The 24314-nt window shown below is 36.4% G+C and overlaps 1 protein-coding gene across 2 annotated transcripts in view; it reads right to left on the bottom strand.

The window, feature by feature from the left end:
• MSH3 (mutS homolog 3) overlaps positions 1–24314 on the bottom strand; it is a 181933-nt gene that overhangs the window by 36324 nt on the left and 121295 nt on the right. For both annotated transcript variants that reach the window (XM_020290125.2, XM_020290126.2), the window contains exons 19-20: positions 21113–21224; positions 3624–3781 (exon numbers count right to left, since the gene is read on the bottom strand). In XM_020290125.2, coding sequence (XP_020145714.2) covers positions 3624–3781; positions 21113–21224 — 270 coding nt within the window. The remainder of the gene's footprint in view (positions 1–3623; positions 3782–21112; positions 21225–24314) is intronic.

Below are 24314 nucleotides of genomic sequence, written 5' to 3'. Positions count from 1 at the left end.
ATAGCTGCTTGAATCTTTCTCTTTATTTTTCTGTTTTCATCCTCCAAAGTGACTAATGATTTATGTATCATTATGACTCATTCTGATGTCCTCCAAAGGTGATCAATGCATTTTTTGGGTTTTTTTAGAATCATAAATTATTGGATATAACACATCCCACTGGATATCCCACTGAAACATGTTGAAGTCTACCATTCAAAACCAAAAACAATAAGTCCTTCATTGGACCTCTCATTTCTTCCCAGCCAATCTTCCCCAGTGTCACTGTACTAACTCCTCTACTTTCTGACCCCTTACTCTATAACACTCTAACTGGAGTGTGGCTCCACCACTCCACCAAAACAACTCTTGCTAAGGTTGCTAGTGACATTCATTTTGCTAAGACGAAAGGTGACTTGAGGCTTCACCACACCTAACCTTTCGGAACTGTTGACCACTTCTTTCCTTCTTGAAGCACTCATTCCCCTCACTCCCATGACACTGTAATGTCCTTGTTCTTTTCCTGCTTCTCTGGCTCCTACTCCTGTTGGTTTTCAAGTTTATCTTCTTAGCTAAGAAATGTCGGCAGTTTTAAGGCTCAGTCTCAGAACATTACTCTTCTCCACTACACTCTCTGCCAAGATGACCTCACTCACACCCAGGATTTTAATTATCAACTTACACAAAGATGTCTCAGAACAAATTTATATCTTTATCTTTGCTCTCTCCTCTGAACTCTAAACTTTATATCCACATGCCCACATGACAGCTCTCCTTGTAAGTCTTGGAGTAATTCTACTTATTCTGTACAAAAATAAAGTCAGAATCTATGAAAAAAAGAAATCACCCTCTTCTAGAAAGTGCCAGCATTTACCATCCAGATGCACAAACCACTGCCATCTCTGACAATTCCATTTATCTCAGCCACCATACTCCCATCTATCATGAAGTTCTATTGATTTATTTCCCATTGCCTTTCAAGTATGACTTCTTTCCACTTAAATTAGCACTACAAACTTAGTCCAAGCTACAGATCTTCTCACTATAGGAGCCTACTGTTTGGGCTACTCGGATCTACTAGATTCTTTCTCCAGAGATTCTCAACATTGCAGCCAGTGCAGACACAATCATGCCCAGCCCTGCTTAAAATTCTTCAATAGTTTTCCATGGCTCCTAGGTAAACTCCTAACATGACCTGTGCTCTGTGTAACTTGCTCCGATCTATTATTCAGCTTCATCTAGAATCTTGCTCTCCTAGAGAGCTATCGTTTGCTCCCTTGTCTATGTTTTTTATACTATAAGAACCTTTGTACATGCTGCTCTTTGAAATGCTTTTCCTTCCTTGCTTAATTAACTCATCCTTGAGACAGGCATTCAAAAGTCACTTGCTAAGGGAAGCCTTGCCCTGACCTTCCTGACCAGATCATCACTTCCTGACCACAGGCTACTCCAGTATCTTCCATATAGCCTTTGTAGACTTGTCACAGCTGCATTTTTACATTTCTTTATATGATTATTTGGATAATGCTGATTTTATATACTAGGTAAGTTTCATGAAAACAAACTGTGGTTGCCTTGTATTGCCAGCACTGTCATATGTTACTCAGTACATGTTGGATGAACAAATGAAAATGAATAGAAAAATATCCAAACTTCTTGAAATTAGTGTGGTTTAGATGTCTCAGACTTGTACTCACTAAATGTACTTTACATAAAGTACTCTATATAAAGGGCACAGAACAGTGCCTGTAAATAAGAATGTTATTACACTAACAGATTAGCTGTTATTATTACTGATTTTACTGCTTAAGACAGAAACTATTTTCTAGTTACCTCTGAATTCATCCCAACTACCATGCTTCACGTTATTACAAGAGCTGGACAAAACCACCTTCTTATTTTCTGTTTCCCTTGCAATTGCAAGGCCATGAGACATAGTTCTCAGCAGTGAAATATAAGCGAAAGTTTTCTGGGAGTCTTCTGAAAAGCTGTTGATTTTTTTTTTTTTAAATGAGAAAGTTGTGGCAGTTCCTTCTTTTTTCTTCATGTGAATAGGAAGGTGATCCCTGGAGTTGTAGCAGCAGTCTTGTGACCACGAGGGGAAGGCCAAAAAATTTGCAAGCCACTGAAACACCAGAAGCAGCTGTCTCCCTTAAGCCTTATTATATGAGAAAAATAACCCTTATTTTCTTTTCTATTACAAGTACTAACCCCTGATATTCTGCTTGATAACAAGATTCTCTTCCAGACAAATCGCCTTATATTGCCCAACATGTTTTTCTTTTTTTCTTTATCTTCTTTTTCTTCATTAAATTTCTGTTACTATCCCTAATGTTATAACCAAAATAAAATACCTAGTATATTTTTCTTATAAGATGCAAAATTAATTACAATTTTAAAAATTAAAGAAATATTCTTTAAATTTCTTATATTGAGTTAATTTACAAATATATGGAGATAAGAATAACATCTGTTTGGTGACATGACAAATAGAATTTAGGTGGCTTTGTTCACGCTCAGATGAAAAATGAAGCTTTCAAGTATTTTAGTATCTACTCAAGAATATTAATATTAGCATGTGATATATTCTAATGAGATTCCACAGCCAAATATTATATAAATATGCAGCTGAACACTCAGACACCTTAGACACAGAGCTTGACTATACACACACAACTACTTTTTGAATGTACATGTAAGAAATATAACACTTGGGCTGGGCGCGGTGGCTCACGCCTATAATCCTAGCACTCTGGGAGGCCGAGGCAGGAGGATTGCTCGAGGTCAGGAGTTCGAAACCAGCCTGGCCAAGAGCAAGACCCCATCTCTACTATAAATAGAAAGAAATTAATTGGCCACCTAATGTATATAGAAAAAATTAGCCGGGCATGGTGGCGCATGCCTGTAGTCCCAGCTACTCGGGAGGCTGAGGCAGAAGGATTGCTTGAGCCCAGGAGTTTGAGGTTGCTGTGAGCTAGGCTGACGCCACGGCACTCACTCTAGCCCAGGCAACAAAGCGAGACTCTGTCTCAAAAAAAAAAAAAAAGAAATGTAACACTTGAAGAAGTGATAAATCACATGGTGTCAAATAGACTGAACTATGAATTCTCCTTAGCAAGACCAGTATTTTTCACTTCTCACATGGCATGAAATTTAGGTTTACATATTGAGGGTAAGACCTAATCAGTGGCATATAATGTTCTTTGAGTAGAAAGGAATATAAACTAGATTATGTTGGTCTAGTGTCCTTTTCAGTCTGTCCCCAGTTCTCCGCCTATCAAACAGGGAGAGTAGATAGTTTTCAGACTCTGCTCTACAGAGCCTACTAGCCAAGTCTCCAAGCCTTCTACCCTTGGAAGGCAGAGCAGACGTGCTTTTATCTGTTTAAATGTTGATTTTCTACGTGATTTTGCTTAAAGTAAGAAGCCAATAAGTAAAAATAATTTGAAAGCTACTGGACAAAATGAATTTCTAAGTCTCTTCTAGTATTAACATTCATGATGTATTGATTTCTTTAAGCACCTAAATGCTAAACATTTTAAGAGCAAATCTATTCATCTAAATATGTACATAAAAAGAATTATGTCATACTGTGGGCTTGACTTATTTTCAGAAATATATTCAAACAGGAAGAATGTTTTTACCTCGTGAAAATGCCATCCACAATCCCAATTGTTGCTTCCTCTGCAGGAACGTAGGAGCCAATCTGAGCCATGATAGTAATCAAGGCAACTTGTTTTATATAGGAGCTCTTTCCACCCATGTTTGGACCAGTAATTATCATTACTCTCTCTGAGTTCTCCTAGAAAATGAAAAAGGAATTTCACTTATTAAGCCAGAGGGTTTTTATGTAACATCTATAATTTATCCCACAAATGAAATTCATTAGGCACAGCATTGCTTTGTGGTACATTTAAATATGTCACCAATAAATATCACATAAGGAAAGAGGATCTCTTTATCTTCAACCTAAACTGTGCCACTGCGGAAAAGTGAATTTTTAGCAATACACATAGTTATTTCTAGGTATTAAAAAGGAAAGAAGTAACCAGAACTGGATAAGTATTATGGTTTTCTCATCAAACATTCTTTAAGCTACCAATGTGGGCATTTCTCATATTGGTTATATTTAAAGTCTATCAATTTGCATTTGTCCATCTTAAAACATACATATTGCCCAAGGCCCTATTTTGGGTTGGTAGCACATGAATTTTTCAGTTATAGGTGGAGGACAATAGTAGATTTATATATAGAGAGATTTATAACACCAAATTCTAGATATCGGTTTTATCAGCATTTAATTATTCACTGGCATTTCACCAGAGCAAGTAAAGGAGGCAGAAGAACTGTAACTCTTACAATGATTTAATTTTCTAGAACAATCCTGTATTGATCAATTATAGTACCTGCAATATACAGACCCATTCTAAGGGAAATGGTCCAACTGCAGCCCTCTGCAGAGCAGTTGGCCCAGGGCATCTGTGCTCTCGTGAACTCACCACCTTGGCAATATCTGCACCTAGTCAAGAGTAGCCAATCCATAATTGGCCAATGGGCCTAGCATAAAAGCTCTTCTCAAACTAGGCCAATTAAATAATCTCTTCAGAGTTAATTGGCAAGGTTCAATCAGTTGGTAACTGGAGCAAAGGCTGAAAAGAATCACAGAATGAGGCCACAAGGCACTGGGGACCATGACCAAGAAGTTCTGAGGAGACAAAAGGTCTGAAGAAAAGTTATACGGAGCAGGGGTAAAGAGGATAGTTAGTAATAAAGGGAAGAAAAGATACAGAAGAGCCAAAAGGAGGTGAAAAACTTCACGTAAATAACAAGTATCAAAGCAAAGCCCTATAAATCCTACTAATGGGAGAGAAAAAAAGAAAACCTGTCCCATCCCCTAAACCTGTTTCATAACCTAATTAGCCTCACATTTCCAATCTCCCTAATGCCAAATTGTGCTAGAGAGTCTATTCTTCCTGTGTTATTCCTTTCTCTTATGGCTCCATGTGGCCTTATAATGAACTTAATGAATCTCCGTTACTTGAAGGAACTTGAGTGAATCTGTGTTTCTTGCAACAGAAAAAACCCAGAAAGAAGTTTGGTACAAGTAGAAACTGATGAAAAAAACAAAATGAATTCTACAGAGATTAAAAAATAATAAGCCTATTATAGAACAACCAAATATTTGGCAGAACCAAATATTTTTAAAATTTAAATAAAGTGAACAAATCTTTTTAAAAATGGCAAAAATGACACAAGAAACAGAAAATCTAATAATACCATATCTATTAAGGAAATTAAATCTGTAATTAAAAGCCCTTCTACAAAACAAACTCTAAATCCAAATAACTCCCCCACTGAATTCTTATAAACATTTAAGAAACACCACCAATATTATAAAAATTCTTCTAGAGAACAGAATAAGAACTCTTCCCAAATCATGTCAGAAGGCCAACATAATATTAATACCCAAACCTGACAAGAACATTATAAGAAATGAAAAAGTACAGACCAATTTCACCCATAAATGCACATGCAAAATTCCTTAATATTAATAAATGAATCCAAGGCTATATAAACCATTTAAAGGTTTTGAAGAATACAAAGTTGGTTTAATATTCAAAAGTCAATGTATCCATCACATTAACAGAATAAAGAAATCATATGATTATCTCTAATGACACAGAGAAAGCTTTTGATAAAATTTGGCATCCATTCATGAAAAAAGGGCAAGAAAAGGAAATAAAAGATATAAATATTGGAAAGCAAATAATGAAACTGTCATTATTCCTCTATGTCATGACTGTATTCCCAGAAAATCTAAAGAAATCTATAAAAATTATTAGAATCAATAAATAAATTTAGTAAGATCTTTGGATACAAGTTCAGTTTTCAGAAGTCAACTTTTCCCCTGCATTTCAGCAACAAGTGAAAGTTATCTGAAATGCTTAGGAGTAGAAATGTTTCAGATTTTGCATTTTTTCAGATTTTGGTATATCTGCATTTTATGCTTACTGGTTCATCATCCCTAATCAAAAAATCTGAAATTGGAAATGCTCCAAAATATGAAGCTTTTTGAGCACCAACGTGTTGCTCAAAGGAAATGCTTATTTAACATTCTGGATTTCAAATTCTCAGACTAGAGATGCTCAACATGTAACTGAAAATAAAAGCTTTTTAATGATATAATGTACCATAGTATAGTATCAAAAGAAATCAAATACCTAGGAATAATCTAACAAAATGAACAAGACTTCTACACAGAAAACTACAAAATATTATTGAAGGAAATTAAAGAAGACCTAATTAAATGAAAGCATGTCACCATGTTCATGAACTGGAAGGCTCAATATTGTACTGCTATAATAATTACATTAATAGTAGTGTTATTTGGCACAAGGATCTATATACACACACATATTACACGTGCACACCAGTGGAATAGAACAGAGTCCAGAAACAGATTGACATGTATACAGTTCCTTGATTTATGACAAAGGTGATGCTGCAGTGCAATAGACTTCGCACTGCAGTGTCCATACTATGTTCAACAAAGTTTGTTGGCGAAGATATGGAGATCAACTGGAAATGCCTAATAAAGTTAAAGATTCTATATATTGGTCTATATGACCCAGCAATTCCTCTTTTAAATATCTACCCTAGAAAAGTACACGAGTGCTGAAAAAGACATTTATAAAATTGTTCACTGTAGTATTATGTATGCATTTATAACAGACAGAAATAGAAATAATCTAATGTCTAACATTAGGATCAAGTGATCTTTCACCTCAGCCTACTTGTACACTTACTAAAACAATTATTTACAATGCAGAACATAAGATAGGTTCAGTGAGACATTTATGTACATTTAAAAATATACAAAACAATTCCATATTATTAATAGATATATATATGTCAAATAAAATAAAAACCATGCATAAGAATAATAAATATCAGGGATAATGGTTACCACATAGGGTAGGAGGTGAAGAGGGAGGAAAAGGAATAACAGGTAATTACTGTGACCTTAACTGTATTAGTAATATTTTATTTACTTAAAATAAAACTTAGGGCTGAGTGTGGTAGCTCATGCCTGGTAGTACGAGTCTGTAGTCTTAGCCACTAGAAAGACTGAGACACAGGATCGCTTGAGTCTAGGTGTTTGAGGCAGCTGCAGTGAGCTATGATTGCACCACTGCACTCCAGCCTGGGTTACAGAGCAAGACCTTCTCTCAAAAAAAAAAAAAAAAAAGAAAAGAAAAAGAAACAAAACAAATATTACAAAATGTCAACCTCTATGACATTTGTGTGATAGGTAAAATGATGTCTGTTATACTGTTTTCTATACTTTTTCATTGATTTGAAATATTAAAAATCAAATGAATGGTCTTAAGATTTCATTATTTCATGGATCATCATGAATAATCAAATAACTCTTTACAAACACATTTATGCAATTTAGGCCAAATTCACATAACTTCCAAGTGACATTTTGTTATCTGGACTTATAGAATATTCCATACAAATAAAGTAATAGAGAAAAGTACAAAATGGAAAGTGAAAGAATATAATGCCAGAGAGAATACCACACAGAAGGGTTACACGTGCCAAAGGCTGAGGCTCCCTGAACCGTGACGGTACTGTTAAAGGAGTTGTCTCAAGTGAATTACCAAACTCAATGAGACATGAGGGTATTCGATGGAAATACAGACACAGAAATTTTTTTAAATTAGTAATTTAGGAAAGCTATGAGAAAAAAAAAAAGAAAAAAATGTATAATTTTTTATATTGTAGAAACCTTAAACCTTTCAATGCTTTGAAATATAGGAGTATTTATATTTATTGCTCAATTTAGCTTTTTCATCCAATGAGAATCAGCAATTTGACAGAGTAACTTTTAATATCTTAATTCAATTAACTATTTTAATAAATAAGATTTATAGTGATAAAGCATATAATAATAGCATTTAGAGTTAGAAGACTGGGATTCAGTTTCTGGCTTTGCCATTAACTAGGTAGGCCTCATTTTCTTATCTACAGATTGAATAATAACAGAAATCCTGGGCCTACATGAGTTTTGTGAATTTAAAATAAATAAGAAAATATAAATGAAATTCCTTTGAAATCATAAATGCTGTAATAGTTTTTGTAAATAATTTCTTTAAAAAAGGCCTAAAACAGCCACATGAAGAAACAGTCCCAATGCCCTACAGACTAAATGACTGAAACAGAAGACATGAACTAAAGGAAATGAAATATATTTAGCCCAGGCCTAATGTAAAAATCAGATGTGAAACTTCTATGAAGATTTTGATAAGTAAAATTATATCTGTGGCACTTATGAGATGTTACTGCCATCTGAATTTAAATTGCATATACATTGATGAAAAGATGTATTACCGAAAGTGAATAAACAAACCTTATACTTTCCAATATTTTCAAAAGGAATGACATTTTTCTTTTATACTGACCTGCACAGAAATGACTGGCCTTCAAACTATACAATCACGTATATATTCCTTGAGCATTTCATTTCTCCTGAGTTTAATATAGGATGAAGTTTTTAGTTTATTTGAACTTTAGGATTTCATAGCCAATTACCATACAAAAATCAATTCTTCATATATATAAAAATATTATATAAAAATCTAGACTTCCCAGTCCTAATATTTAAACAATGTTTATTTAGCTAGGAAACAAGTCTCTCCCTGATACTATACACTAGTAAGTGATGAATAAGTGATACAACAAAATGACCCTTAGACAACTTCTTTACCAGGTGAAGGTTAGGTACCAAACTCTACAGAAAACACCAGACTTAATGGTGAAGTAGTAGAAGCTGTTCCTTTAGCTCAATCTAAACATGATGCCCACATTATCCTGGGAGTCCCAAGCAGCATAACATGACAATAAAAAGAAATAAAAGGTGTTGGGCCAAGAAAGGACAAAACACAGAACTGTCAATATTCACAGATCATGTGACTGTCTGCAAAGAAAACCCAAAAGAACCTTTAGACAATTAGTGAAAGAATCTAGCCAAGTGGCTAGATTTAAGATCAAGTTGCAAAATCAACTGAATTTTTCTGTAACAGCAACAAATAACTAGGAAACTAGTGTAAAAATGATATGACTTATATACCAACAAAAAGTACTTAGTAATAAATCTAATAAAAGATATAAAAAACCTTTGTAGACAAAATTTTAAAACTTTATTGAAAAGACTTAAAGAAAACAAAAGTACAACAGGTCCTCAAATAACATCATTTCCTTCAACATTGTTTCATTATAACATTGATGAGGGGAAAAACCAAAAATTGATTCTAGACTGAGCCCACTGTCTGTGTTTTTGTGTGTTTACTGTTTTCCCACATCTACGCTGGTTTTCTCTAGGTATTCCAGTTTCCTCCCACATCCCAAAGATGTGCTGTTAGGTGAACTGGCATGTCTAAATGGTTCCAGCTGGAGTGAGTGTGGGTGAGCCCTGCAATGGGATGGCGTTATGGGGCTGGTTCCTGCCTTGCATCCTGAGCTGTTGCGGTAGGCTTACACCACCTGCAATCCTAAATTGGAATAAGGGACTAAATCGTTGTTTTATTAATCTTTCTTAAGTGTATATACAGTTGACATTTATTTTAATTTTAATACTGAAAGTGTCTGGGTCTTTATTTAGAAGTTCAATGATGTTTTTGTGGCCAGAAATATGCTATAGGAACTTAAGTCCTATTTATATCAATTAGCCTAGGGTAAAACTGGTTTTATTATACATTGTTTCACTTAAAATTGCAGTTTCCAAGGACCTATCAACAACATTAAGTGGGGACTTACTATATACCGTGTTCATGGAGGAACATATTCATAGGCTGTATATGTATTATAAAGATGCCCACTTCTCTCCAAACTGATCTATAGGATCAATGCAATTCCAATAAAAATCTCAGTTTTCTTCCCCACGGAACTGAATAAGTTGATTTAAAAATAAAACAGAGGAACAAATGCTAAAGAAAGGTCAAGAAGTTCTATTAAAAAAAATATGTGGGAAGAACTTTCCCTACTAGATGTAAGAAATTGTTAAAATGCTATAGTAAATAATACTGTGTGATTTTGGCTTAGGGACATAAAAACTTAACCAGTAAAAAGAGTCCAAAATAGCCCCATGAAAATATGGAAGCTTAGTATGTGACAAAAAATTCTGTATATTGATGGGGGAATCATGGATTATTTGATAATTGGCACAGAACAATTGATTATCCATATTGAAAGACATGAGATTAGAATTCTACTTCACTTCAATAAATTCTGGATAGACTAATGACTTAAATCTGAAAATTAAAACTTTTACGGAATTATAGGAGAATATGTTTTTTTGGTTTTTTTTGAGACAGAGTGTCACTTTGTTGACCAGGCTAGAGTGAGTGCCGTGGCATCAGCCTAGGCACTCAATCTCTTGGGCTCAAGTGATCCTCCTGCCTCAGCCTCCTGAGTTGGGACTACAGGCATGCATCACCATGCCCAGCTAATTTTTTGTATATATATTTTTAGCTGGTCAATTAATTTCTTTCTAATTTTAGTAGAGACGGCGTCTTGCTCAGGCTGGTTTCGAACTCCTGACCTCGAGCAATCCGCCCACCTCAGCCTCCCAGAATGCTAGGATTTACAGGGGTGAGCCACCACACCTGGCAGGAGAGTATCTTTACGACTTCAGGTATTGGAAAAATTTCTTAAGTAACGCACAAAAACCCTCACTCATAAAGGAAGGGCTGATACATTCAACTTCATTAAAATTAAGACTTTTGGTCATCAAAAGGCATCATACTAAAAGTAAAAAAACAAAAATTAAGTAATCTTCTTTAAAATTTTAGATTCATTATTTAAAAGTTCTACGACATGAGTTCAATGTACTTGAAGTATAGAATATCTTGTATTTTCTAGTAAATAAATCCTAATGCCTACTTCTAGTATTTAATTTTATGCTTTAGGGGAAATTTAGATGCTTGAAAAATCAAAAATAATATTAAGAGGACTTATGAGTATGGAAAAGTTTATTTCCACCATCCCTTCTAGAACATCCTGCCTGACTACCATGGTTGTTTCCTGATCCAAATACCCAATTCAATCACTCTTGGCTATTTTGTTCTGAGGTTAGGCAGCAACACTACAACTCTGAGAGCCACTGACACCACTGCACAGGCAACAGAAACACCAAGACACTCAAGGCTTTGCTCTGGCATCTACTGAAATACAAAATATGATGAAAACTATTGGACTAGAAAATAAACTCCAAGTAAAAACTTCACTTTCTGGAGATGATGGGTAGATTCCTGTGAGTCTTTCAGCCCAAGATATCAGAAAACAAAACTTACAAGGTAAGTTGTCTTCACTCCAGAGAGGTCTCCAGAGATTCCTATATTTGAAGGCTAACAGAACAGGGCTACCTAATCACATACACATTGATCAACGTCAAATTAATTATCTCTTTCCCAGAGTTTTATTTAATACTGCTGGAGGAGGTGGTATAAACCGGCATAGTCCTTAGGGAGAACAATTTTATAATACATGTTGAAATTCTCTAAACTTTTCAAATCATAGAAGTAAACAAAGCATGATCCTATAATAATTATGAATGTGGCCTGAGGATAAATGGCTGACATGCATCTGCACAACCAAACTGGCTGTTAAATTTTGAAATAATAGTTAAACACTATTTCCCAGATCTGGATAAGTGCCCCTCTCACCATCCTGGACCCTCCATAAGGTCTCTCTAGACTAGGGCTGCCAGGTCAAATACAGGACACTCAGTAAAATTTGAATTTCTGGTAAACAACAAAAAATGTTTTCGTATAAAACAAATATTGCATAGGACATACTTACCCTAAAAAATTATTATTCACCTGAAATTCAGATTTAACTAGATGTCCTATACATTTATTTGGTATGTCTGGCAATCCTACTCTATACTCTACACTGCCATTCAATCCAGTAATTTAATGGATCACCAGATGTCTACTATGCCCTGGCCCAGAGCTACAGCATGAGTTCTAATTGATCAACACCTGTGAGAGTCAGCACACCAAAAAAATCCCAACTACTTTTTTTTTTTGTAAGGATGGGGTCTTGCTATATTAACAGGCTGGTCTTGAATACCTGGCCTCAAGTGACTCTCATGCCTTGGAGACCCACAGAGCTGGGATTACAGATGGAACCGCCATGCCTGGCCAAAAAACCCCAACTTCTGGGAACCATCACTGACCCCTTACAGAAACAGCTGAGTTGGCCCATGTCCTACCATGCCTCCCTTCCAGCCCCAGGTAGTCCCATATGGGCACCACATGAGTCCTACATGCTCAAATTCCCCACCCCCAAAGTAGGCCTGGACAAGCTGTAGTGATGGTATTGACATGTTTTTGTGCCTATCCAGCCCCCAAAGCTGTGGCAGCCTGTTGCCCCTTTCCAGAGTTTCCCTCTTTAGGAACTGCAGACTTCACAGGACCATGGCTCAGAGAAAGCAGGGAGAGATGTGGGGAAAAAAAGTAGATAAACAGTGACAGGAGCCACATGAGGTACCATTTGAGCCTTCCTGGGACAGCCGGAGGCTAGGGAAAGAATGGGGTATACCTGGTGCAGGTTAACTTTCCTCCTCTATTTAAAAGCCCACTGAAAACCTGCTTTCCATGGCCATTAACACCAATTTATTTTAATTAACTACCTAAAAATGAAATCCCACTTAGATAGTGCTTGCCCTGTGCTAGGAACCATTCTAAATGTATATTCATTATCATCTTCCTGATTTTTCAAGAAAACTAAGATCTAGAGAGGGATTATTTAAAATTTAATTGAGAGAGGGATGCCACACTTTCAACAAGATCTGCAGCCATCTGTCTTACATGAAAAGTTAGATTTGATCTAATTAAACATAACTCTCAGTAAATTGATTGTTTTAATTTATTTATTTAAATTTCAGCATATTATAGGGGTACAAATGTTAAGGTTACGTATATTGCCCATGCCCCCCCTCCCCCCTCCCACCCACCCGACGCCCGATAAATGTTATTCCTATATGTCCACTTAAGTGTTGATTCAGTAAATGATTTTAAGGGGAATTATTTATGCATTGAGACAACCACCCACTTACTGAATGAAAGGAAAAATCCAAATTGAGTTACCTAGATGATTTTTGTTTCATCTATAGTTTTCCACGTTTTCTACCATGAGCATTTTGAGGTCCCAATTCCACTTGTAAGAATAAATTCTGTGAGGTACCATCACAGAGTTATTTATAACAGAAAAAAAAAATCAAAATAGAAAATTGTAAGATAATTATGGTACATCCATATTGAATACAATGAAGCCACTTATCTTAAGATCTTTTTAAAATATAGAAAAATATTTGCATTATGACATTAAGTGACAAAAAGCAGGATATAAAATTCTTTTTTTTTTTTTTTTTTGAGATAGAGTCTCACTCTGTTGCCCAGGCTAGAGTGAGTGCCGTGGCATCAGCCTAGCTCACAGCAACATCAAACTCCTGGGCTCAAGCAATCCTTCTGACTCAGCCTCCCGAGTAGCTGGGACTACAGGCATGTACCACCATGCCCGGCTAATTTTTTCTATATATATTAGTTGGCCAATTAATTTCTTTCTATTTATAGTAGAGACAGGGTCTTGCTCTTGCTCAGGCTGGTTTTGAACTCCTGACCTCGAGCAATCCGCCTGCCTCAGCCTCCCAGAGTGCTAGGATTACAGGCGTGAGCCACCGTGCCCGGCTAAAATTCTTATATAAAAAAAATCATAGTTATGTTTTTAAAAAATGCAAAGACAAAGAAAATCTGCCAATAGGTTAACAGATTTGGGGACTAAGGAACAATTTTCTCCCCTTCTTTCTCCCTTTCTTTGTATCCCAAACGTCAATCTATAACTTATCTGTAAATGGGTTTTGCAGCAATGAGAGGTACTAACAACCATTTACTAAATGCATACTATGTTAATTATTATGCAAAAAAGGTTTGGAGAAATTTTCACTGTGGTGTCAATTTCTACAAGAGCCTTGACAAGCATAGACAGAGTGGGAAAATGAAAGAATATGAATAAAAAATTGGTCCACAAGTCAGGAAAGGTGGTTTCTAGTGAATAGTTTGGGCAAGCCAATACAGTTTAGTTTCCCCCTCTCTAAAATGAGGGAGTTGAATGAAATGATCTCATGCACCAAATCCAGGCATATTTAGGATTACCTGGATACGTGGCCCTGGGTTGAACCAAAGGGCAGGGACTAAACTGACACCAGAGCTTTGTCCCAGATTTGCTTAGGAGAGGGGAAGCTATGGAATTCACCTGCATGAAGTACTTGGGAAAAGTGGTACCTGGTGAACCTGGTCAGTCTGTGGTCTTTACTGTGAAAGTGGATTTTCAATGACAGGGAATCACAGTCACTGCTAAATAAAAGAAGAGGTGCTCTAGCTCATGGTCCTTGGGTCTGTCACTGGGTACACTAGAACAATGGTCAGTCATAATATCACTAAAGAAAGGAGATGTATAGCAGGAAAAGTAAAACTAAGATTGTCATATGTTAATTTCCAAGCCCTGAACAACAGATAATTTATGGGGGGGGGGGGCACGAGCTTTCTTCCTTGACAGGTATAAATATTGACATCTATCTTTAAAGAAGAATTATGGTAGAACTATTTTTATAATAGCTGCAGACTGCTGAAAAAGTTTGGTAGTTTCAAAGTGTTTTATTCCTTGAAAATGTCAATCAATGGCAGGTTACAGTAAGAGACTTCCAAGTAAAAGCCTCCCCCAGGCAAGCTCTCAGCCAAATCTTTGCTCTTTTAATCCAAGGTGAACTATAAACAGAAAGTGGGAAGTGAGGCTGGAGAGCAGCACAGGCTGCATGCTGAGATCTGAGGTAAGGACCTCAATCCTCTGGTGCCTGGATACTACCCAGTCTGTTTCCCAGAGTGTGAGAGCTGGCTGTTGCCCAGTTCAACACCATTATTTTACAGATGAGGAAACCAATGCCCAGCCAGTATGGTGGCCTGTCCAAGATGATAGTAAATAATAGCAGAGCAGGATTTTAATTTACATCTCCCACAAGGCACTCTCTCACCATACCCGTATACCAAAAAAGAGTATGTAAGAAGAACTTTAAATACAGAACAAAGAAAGTGCTAGAATAGAGAGAGATTATCTCCGGCCAGAGGGAGGGTGAGAAGGGAGGTAGTATTTTGTTGGGTCTTGAAGGATGAGTAGGAGTTCAATCAGTGGAGACAGGTAAGGGACAAGAAGAGAAAAGAGGAATGTATGGGGCAGAGATAGCAGTGCAGGTCAGAACACTTTTATCACACAAATGTCCTTCTCTATCCCAGGAGAAAGGGGCACTAGAGGAAGAAGTGCCAGAAAATAATGTTCAATTGCCATTAATGTTCCTTCTAATTTTAATCCTTGGGCCCATGATCCAAAGATCATGCTATATGAAAAACACATTTATAGAATCTATGAGAATTTACAGAATCTATGAGAATAATCTAGCCGTGGAATTAAGCTTAACGCTATTTTCTTGTATGCATTAACTGTTCTGATTGGTAATTAGGCATATAAACAGTCAACAGCTTATGAATATTATTGTTAACTAGTCTTATTTTTACCTTTTCTACAGCCAAAGCAAGCATTTCTAGGACAGCTAGAAGTTTTTTGTGCTGGGAAAAGGGAAGAAGTTGAAAAGTTTGTCTCCATCCTTACCAGCTTTAAGCACTCATTCGTGTAACAAATATTTGAGCACCTACTATGTGCCACACACAGTGCTCAGGACTGAAAGGCCTCAGGCCTTTTCTTGATCTCAGAAGGGATTGTGCTCAGGATGCCAGTGTCCACCCTGGCCCAGCTATAGAACACCTGGGATTTCCCTTGGGCTAGAGAGAGCCACATGGTTCAAACACTTACTGGGAATCTTTCTGCTCTGCACCTTTGACTCATTTCTTTCCCTTCCACAAATGGAGCTGCTAACCACACTTTTTCCTCCCCTCCCATAAGCTGAATTTATATTATTTATACTAAAAAAAAAAACCTACAAACTAAAAACTCCAACTTTAATTGCTGTCAAAATCCATCCATTAAAAAAAGTCATTTGGTTGAATAAGCAAATAATCCTGGGAAAGTTGAGACTGCAGTGGGTATGACAGAGCTTCCCAAGCAACATGTCCTGCTCTACTTCATAGGGTGACAGGTGTGACAAGATGCTGGTCCATTAACCCACAAGGCCCCTTGGCCAGCCTTCTTTGCCTCAGAGGAATGTCTTCCTCCTTTTATTCCGGTGTGCCATCAAAATAGTATCATTGTCTATGTGTGCTGCCAAGTGGAAAAGGTTGGAAAACACTGGCTTGCCTTAGAATATGTTTATGTTCAGGGAAATAGTTCAAGACTATCCAACTCTGGTAACCTCTGGCAGGTCACTTCCTCTTCATTGAGCTTTAGTTTGCTCACAAATATGAAGAGGTGGTTACACTAAAGATCCCTAATTTCCCTTCTAGTTCAACAGTAAAATTATTCTGTAAACTGTGAAATCCCCATATAATATCTTGAAAAACAACATTTTGTGAAGAAAAGAGGCAAAAATTTAGAGCAAGACTTGGAGACTGCTAAAGAATTCTAGCTAATCCTTATTGATTTAATAAATTTGATTAGGTGTGCCAGAGAGCTGTGACTAATCTGGGATTATACCTAAACAAGAGAGGCACATTTCCTGTTCTCTTCATGCTTATAGTGCACTGGGAAACATAAATCAAAAACGAGTGATTATAATTTAGTGGGATGAGTACTAAGATGGGGAGAAACACCGAGTGGTAAGGGTACGAGAGGGATCCCCACCCCAGCCTGGATGAGGGAAGGCTTAGTGCAAGAGCTGATATCTGAGACAAGACTTGAACAGGCAAGAGCTGGGAGGTGGGGTGAGTGGGCTGCGGGCACAAGGCGGGAGTGGGTGGGGTGGGGAAAGATGACATTTTAGGCAGAGGGAACACCATCTGCCAAGTCCCAGAGGCACAGTGACTTGAGAACAACAAGAAAGTCCAATCTGGCTGGAATGTAAAGCATGAATTCAAAAGGGAGAGAGATATGACAGGTGAGAGAAGCCCTGTAGCTGCACAGTGGAGAACACACAGAGGTGGGCAGGGTGGAGGTGGGAGACCCAGTGGCAGCCACAGCTACAAATACTTAGATTATGTAGTGAATCAGGGAAGGGGCCAAAAAAGAGGGTTTAAAAAAACTATTCTTAAAACTGGGAGAACGAAAGTGGGTAGAAAGTTGGCTTGTTCAGAAGCACTATAATAAATGCATATAATGCAGAATCCAGAAAAGTATACTTATAATTACATGTACAAAAGACCATTTTTTAAAACTACATGATTATCACAAGCAACAATGTCATTTAACTTTCAAATTATTTTCAGGGTGTATTTTATAATTAACACCCATAAAATATTTTAAATTGAATTTTACGTAAGTTCTTTCTCAACACTATCCCTATATATAAATTTATACCCTGAAAAATAGAATGCACTTCACCATAGCAACAATTCTATATCAACTCCTACTCAAGTTAGAGAAAGCATATGTAATAGAAATGAATATTCTGGAATATTCTGAGGTGCCTGCCTGGAAAAAAAAAAAATCACACCATTTATTTGGTAAAGATTTAAATATAAGAGTTCAATGTTTCTTTAAAACATTCTTGTAATTAGACAGAAAGCTATTTTTGTTCCTCAAATCTTGCTTTATTAAACAGTATAATATACTTTTTAAAAGAAAGAGGGAAAAAGAAAAAAAGAATGAAAAAAGAAAGAAAAAATAATATACTTAGGATCAAGTTGATGGGCATAGGAATGACAATAGAAAATGATTTTTAAGTGAGTTATAAGTTAAATATAAACTAAGCTATTGGCCGGGCGCGGTGGCTCACGCCTGTAATCCTAGCTCTCTGGGAGGCCGAGGCGGGTGGATTGCTCGAGGTCAGGAGTTCAAAACCAGCCTGAGCGAGACCCCGTCTCTACTATAAATAGAAAGAAACTAATTGGCCAACTAATATATATAGAAAAAATTAGCCGGGCATGGTGGCTCATGCCTGTAGTCCCAGCTACTTGGGAGGCTGAGACAGAAGGATCCCTTGAGCCCAGGAGATTGAGGTTGCTGTGAGCTAGGCTGACGCCATGGCACTCACTCTAGCCTAGGCAACAGAGCGAAACTCTGTCTCAAAAAAAAAAAAAAAAGACAAAAAAAAAAAATAAATAAAAAAAATAAAAAATAAAAAATAAACTAAGCTATTAAATATTAAATATTAGAACTATGTTATTTTTTCAAGAAAAGCTACACTCTATCGATATTATGGGAACTGAAAAAGGAATTATATTTACATAGTCTTCTTTTTAAAGATAATAAAAGATAATCCTTTTATTATCTTTAAAATATTTATTAACTTGTTTGATAAATAAGTAACATACTAATATCCTAACAAGAAATACACAAATTTCCTAAAAAGAATGAACAAGTTTATAGACCCTGGGTTGCTACAAGAGACCCCTTACCCCTTCCACCATGTGAGTACACAGCAGGAAGGTGTGCAAACCAGGAAACAGGCCCTCACCAGAAACTGAGCCTGCTGGTACCTTGACCTTGGACTTCCCAGGCTCCAAAACTATGAGAAATAAATTTCTGTTGTTTATAAGCTACTCAGTCTATATTTTGTTATAGCAGCCTGAACAGATTAAGATATGGGTTACATACTACCAAGTCTTTGTATGATATCAAAATGCTCTATTAAACTAGACATAATTCAAAGCATTTCCTTTCACTTCCCACTCTTAAGGCCAGCCAAATTCACCATACCACAGCCTTGCTCACAGCCCAGGGTAGAATAATTTGTTACAGTCCCAACTTCCTCCTGTTCTGGGCTTCCTTTTTCTGACCTACTCTCCAACTGTTCTCGTACACCTCAATTCTCTCACTGTCCTCAGAAAAATTCCTCAATGCTTCTGGTTTTTAATCACTTTGCTTACCACTTTCTTCATTTGTGAAATCAAGGCTTCAAGTGAAATCTAGCTGTGTGTTACTCCCCTGCAGCCCTCTCACCTGGGGGCTGAGCTCTTGGTCACATGAACCTCAGGGTTCAGAAGTTCTTTGCTTCTTTAGGGCTTTTACCACCTCTGCTCACCCTCACCGAGGGGATCTACAAACTTCCAGGTCACCAGTCCCCATTCCTGCAATCTTGGACATCTGGATCAATGTCGTCTTCCACGACAAACCCTGCTGTTATTTAGATTATTTCAACACTCACATGGATGACTCTTTGCCAAACTTTGTTCCTTGATCTCTGTCTCCAAAGACACTTCCCCCTGTGTTACACCTACCTTCCAAGGCCACACCCACAACCTTGCCATCTCCCAGAAGAACACTACCTCTGAAATCTTAAAAGTCAAGCATTTCAGTCTTTGATACAACCTCTCTCACTGCTACTACCTACATATTAATCCTTTTACCCCAGCACCACACTATTTTACTTTGTGTTCACAAAGACCCTCTCCAAGACCAAAAAACTCTGGTCAGGGTTCTCTGAGTCTTCTTTTCAATGAGGTCTCAACTTTGGCCTATAAAAACTACAGACTCTGAGCACAAATGATTTTCTCTGTTCTCCCCACTTAGAAACTTGACCGCCAGCATAGATTCTAACAGTTCAAGGGCTACATCCTTAGGATGACCCTAGCCCCATTTAAAATACCTGAGAAAGCTCAGTGTTGTCAGAATTCACTGTTCTAGCCAAAACTTGGTGATAGGAAGATGCCCTGAAGCCCTTTTTAGAATAGTTATTTTAGAAAGCTTGCAATTATAAATACTTTCTCTGTCCCTTTGAGATGTAAATTTTCTAACTAGAACTGTCTTCCCAAGGACTGGAGAGCTGGCTCTTTGAAAGGTGGTATTTAAGGGTTATAAGCACCAATTAGCAAACCCAAATGGATTTCACATTAACCAACCTCACACAGCCCCCAGCATATTCCCCCTCACTAATCCCTCATTCTCTTTAAAATGCCCAGTCACCTCTGTGCAAATCAAAGTTGAGTTCAATTCAAGTTGGACTCTTCCCTATTGCAATAATATTACTGAATAAAATCTATCCTTACCACTTTAACTAGTATCCAGATCTATTCAGCTTTGACAATGTAACTTATACACCCTGCTACAAGTTCACCCTTTGTGAAGTGAATTGGTTTCGTCTTTATCCGATTTGAACACTTCTTTCTTCTTTATACTCTATGCTCCAACCTTGCTCAGCATCTTTCATTTCCTTGAATTTACCCTGCTATGCCTCACTTCCAGCCTCTGCCATACTGGTTCCTCTACCTGGAATACTCCCCTCTCCTTCTCTGGTGTGCACTGACTCATCTTTAGTTCATAGCTCATCCCTGGGGAACCTTCCTCAGTGCTCCTCCCAGACTGGGTTAGGTCAACCTGCTGTCTATTGCCAGGACACCCTGGTTTCCTGTATCACGGCACTCACTAAGCTGTATTATATTAGCCTATCTTCTCTGGGAGGGCAGGGAAGAGTTCTGTCTTACCATTCTCTGTTCCTAATACTCACTTCACTACCTGGAGCATAGGCACTCGGTATACATGTGTTAAATAAGTATTTAGGATCATTAATGTTCTCTAAGAGAGCTCTAGCCCATATGATGAGAATTCTCATCACTAGAATCAGCTGAAACATCTCTGATTCTTTCACAGAACCTTTGAAAATAGTAGAACACAGGACAAAGCATATAACATTATATACTAATAGGAACTTGCAAAACCATGGATTCCAATCCCATAAGCATACTTGGGTATTTACAGATATAAAATATTTTTATTAGGTTACCTAATTTAACTAATTAGGACCAATCCTTTAGTTGCTAAATTTTTCCATCTATGGGATAATCTTTCGTTGGAAATAGCACCAATTCCATATTTAGTGGTAAATATAAAACTATGCCCAGGATTAGTCCATTTAAAGCCAAAGTTAAAATCTGGGTGACTTTTTATTATCAACACATTTATTTAGTATCTAAGAGTTTGGGATGTTATCAACTTTTAGTTATTTTTGGCATAATGTGGTACTTACTGATAAATTTGTACTATTGGGGACATACTGATCCTGTTCTCCCAGCAACATGTCAATCACAGGGTGCCTTCCATTTTTTATTATGATTTTCTTTTCTTCTTGTACAGTTGGTCTGCAAAAAGAAGTCATGTTTCAGTTTATCATGCATGGAAATAGCCTTTTAAGAAAACCCCAAAGGTAGCATGAAAAAATTCAGTATACAGTTTGTAAGACAGACAACAAAACCTTAAATATAGATTTTTAAGAATATGTATCCAGAATAAGGCTCTGAGTATAAAAGTCAAATATTAACTGTAAAATAAAATTGGGAAAGTAATCATTACAGTAATAGTGCACTGAAACATAAACTTTAGAAAAGCCTTACGACGATTCTACTTATTGTAGTTTATCTTTATAAGATCCCTTTTCTTTTTAAAGAATTTTTTTAAGAGACGGGGTCTTGCTGTGTTGACCAGACTGGAGTGCTGTGGCTATTCAAAGGTGTAATCACAGCACCCTAGAGCCTTGAACTCCTGGGCTCAAGTGATCCTGCTGCCTCTGCCTCTCAAGTAGCTGAAACTATAGGAACATACCACTGCACTCGGCTTTATTTTTCATATTTCTATTATTGCCTAAGATCAACTCAATATTTTCATTAGTAAAGACAGCAGTTCAGATTATTGCTGCCTAAATTATTTGCAGTAATAAGTATGATAAGGGAAATCATGTAAAATTACTTCTAGATTAATTGTATCAATATAAACTATGTTATGTGTTGGACGTGGAAACAAAATGACCTAAAATTTTCATATTCTGCTAACTGAAACATCTTTCTATGGTCTTTAGTAAGTTTCACTTTTGATACAAAAATTATTTTTTTGCCTTGCTGTTCCTTCATGCTTTTTAAAACCTCTATATCCTGCTTTTATCTACACTTTATCTATATATGCAGGTACCTCTGAGCCCTGCCCTACTCTCAGATGTCCTCTCCACGGGTTACTACTGAAACTAGTTTGGTGATGTTCCTACCAATCTTCTTCTATGCATTTATGTTTATATATGCATTGTATTGGCTCTGTTTTCTTTTTTAAAAAATCATACTGTAACATATCATTCTGCAACTAATTTTTAAAAATTTTCAATAATTTTATTTTAACCTTCAGTATAAATAAAAAATAGATTTTCACCATTTACCATCTGGGTCCAGTGGACCCTTTTATTTAATTTACAGAAGTAAGAATAAAGCAATAGTTAAAAAAGAAAAATCTCATGACAAATTTTAATAAGAATTTAAAGACAACAAATCTCAAATTTTTATTCTCTATTTTCCTGGTTTTCTAGGTACATATACCTGGAATGGGAATATATACACCCACTCTGAATGTAGCTGCTCATCAGCAGTCAAGCATGTCCCTGGAACATACTCATTTGTAAATACTAAATTCTGGTTTGCAATGACTAAATACTAAATTCTAAATTCCAATACATTTCTAATAAGTTCTAGTTCATGACTTCTGGCTCTTCTCACACTTGTATCAACAAAAATGCAATACTTGCAGAATTTTTTGAAATGCTTTAAAGCTCATAATCTTCTTGAAGAGAGGACAGCTATCCTTCTTTGTTCCATAATTGCAAGGAATTTTCATTTTTAGATTTATGAACACCAATTAGAATAAATCAAATGAATACTTTCATTTCTACATGATTTATTTCCTTTCAATCTCCTGCTTGTCCACCTACAAACTGTAACAAGTAAATTTTAGTGAACAAATATAATAAAGGATAGAAGGATACCACGTCTTTTAGCAAAACAGGATGGTTCAGGTTCTTGTCACCAAATACTGCATGATAAACGTTTCCTACGGAATGACTACATGGATGAAATAACACATTTCAGTTTGCCCTTACAAATATATTTATTCACACATTGATTCTTGAGTTTGAGAAAATTCATCTAGGATATTGTCACCTGGACACTTAGATTTTGTTTATGTAAGAAATTCCACCATAATCATTAGCATCCAGAGCATTGGCATCTTTCTCTTCACATTCATCTTCTGATTAACCTAATAAATGTGAAATGCCTTCTGTCAATTGTTTTCTCTTGCTATTAAAGGTGAAAAATGAAAAATTCTGAATTCCTGTGTTTAATGAAAGCTAGAAGCAGATGTCAGTGGCGGCACCTGTGTTGTTCTTTTGTATTTTCTTGAAAGATCATGCAGCACATCAGGCAATACAATAAGAAAATGGAAGTATGATGTGATAGTGATTTTCCCCCCTCACTTTTGTATCATCATTCTCCTGTTGTCATTTTAGACTTTTATGGTGTAGTTGGAATAAGTGATAAACAATGTTGAAATAATCCCCAGCATGATGAAATAACAAAATGTTTCAAGACATAGGAAAAATAAGATCACTAAAGACCCCAAAATACATTTTAGATTTATAAAAGGGTCCAATGGAGCCACAGGGTAACATAAGACAGGATAAGTTTTATTCTCCTTTTTAAAAAACAAAAAGTACATTTTTTTCTCTGTTCATTGGAAAACCTTTAAGAAACTCCAATTATATCCAATGGACTCTTATGGTATGATATACTGAAGATTAAGGATCATTTCCAGATTTTCAGGATTCTTTTGAAGTTGCTACATAATGAGTTAACTCTACTGTTAAACATTTAGGTTATATCCAAATTTTACTGTTATAAACAATGTTGCAATGAATAACCTTATATATACCTCCACATGTACATGCCCAAGTGCTTCCCTGAGCTAGAGGAAATTCTTGAAGCGGAATTTCTAAGTCATAGGGTATGCCTATATTTTTATTTTAATAGATAAGAGCAGCTATACCAATTCACCTTCCCACAAGCAAGATGTGAATGCTGATTTTTTCATGCCTTCACCTAGAGTTGGTATTATAAAACTTTTTAATTTTTGACAATGTGATGGGTCAACAGTGTTATACCACTGTTTTAATTTGTACTCATTGATTACTAAGATTGAACATCTTCTTACCAGTTTTTTGGCCATTTGTTGGTCTTTTTCAGAATCCTACCAATGACCTCCTCGAGTTGACTCAGAACTTTCACATAGAAACACATTTCTGAACTTACTCATAACACCAAGGAATGTTAAACACTTAAATTCTTCTTCTTCAATATACCTGGCTGATAAAATTCCAAGAATGTACTCTCACATTTTTCAAAGAAAGCGACTACAGT

This window comes from Microcebus murinus, chromosome 11 (assembly GCF_040939455.1).
Source record: "Microcebus murinus isolate Inina chromosome 11, M.murinus_Inina_mat1.0, whole genome shotgun sequence".
NCBI classification, from domain to species: Eukaryota; Metazoa; Chordata; class Mammalia; order Primates; family Cheirogaleidae; genus Microcebus; species Microcebus murinus.
This window is presented reverse-complemented; position numbering and strand designations above follow the sequence as displayed.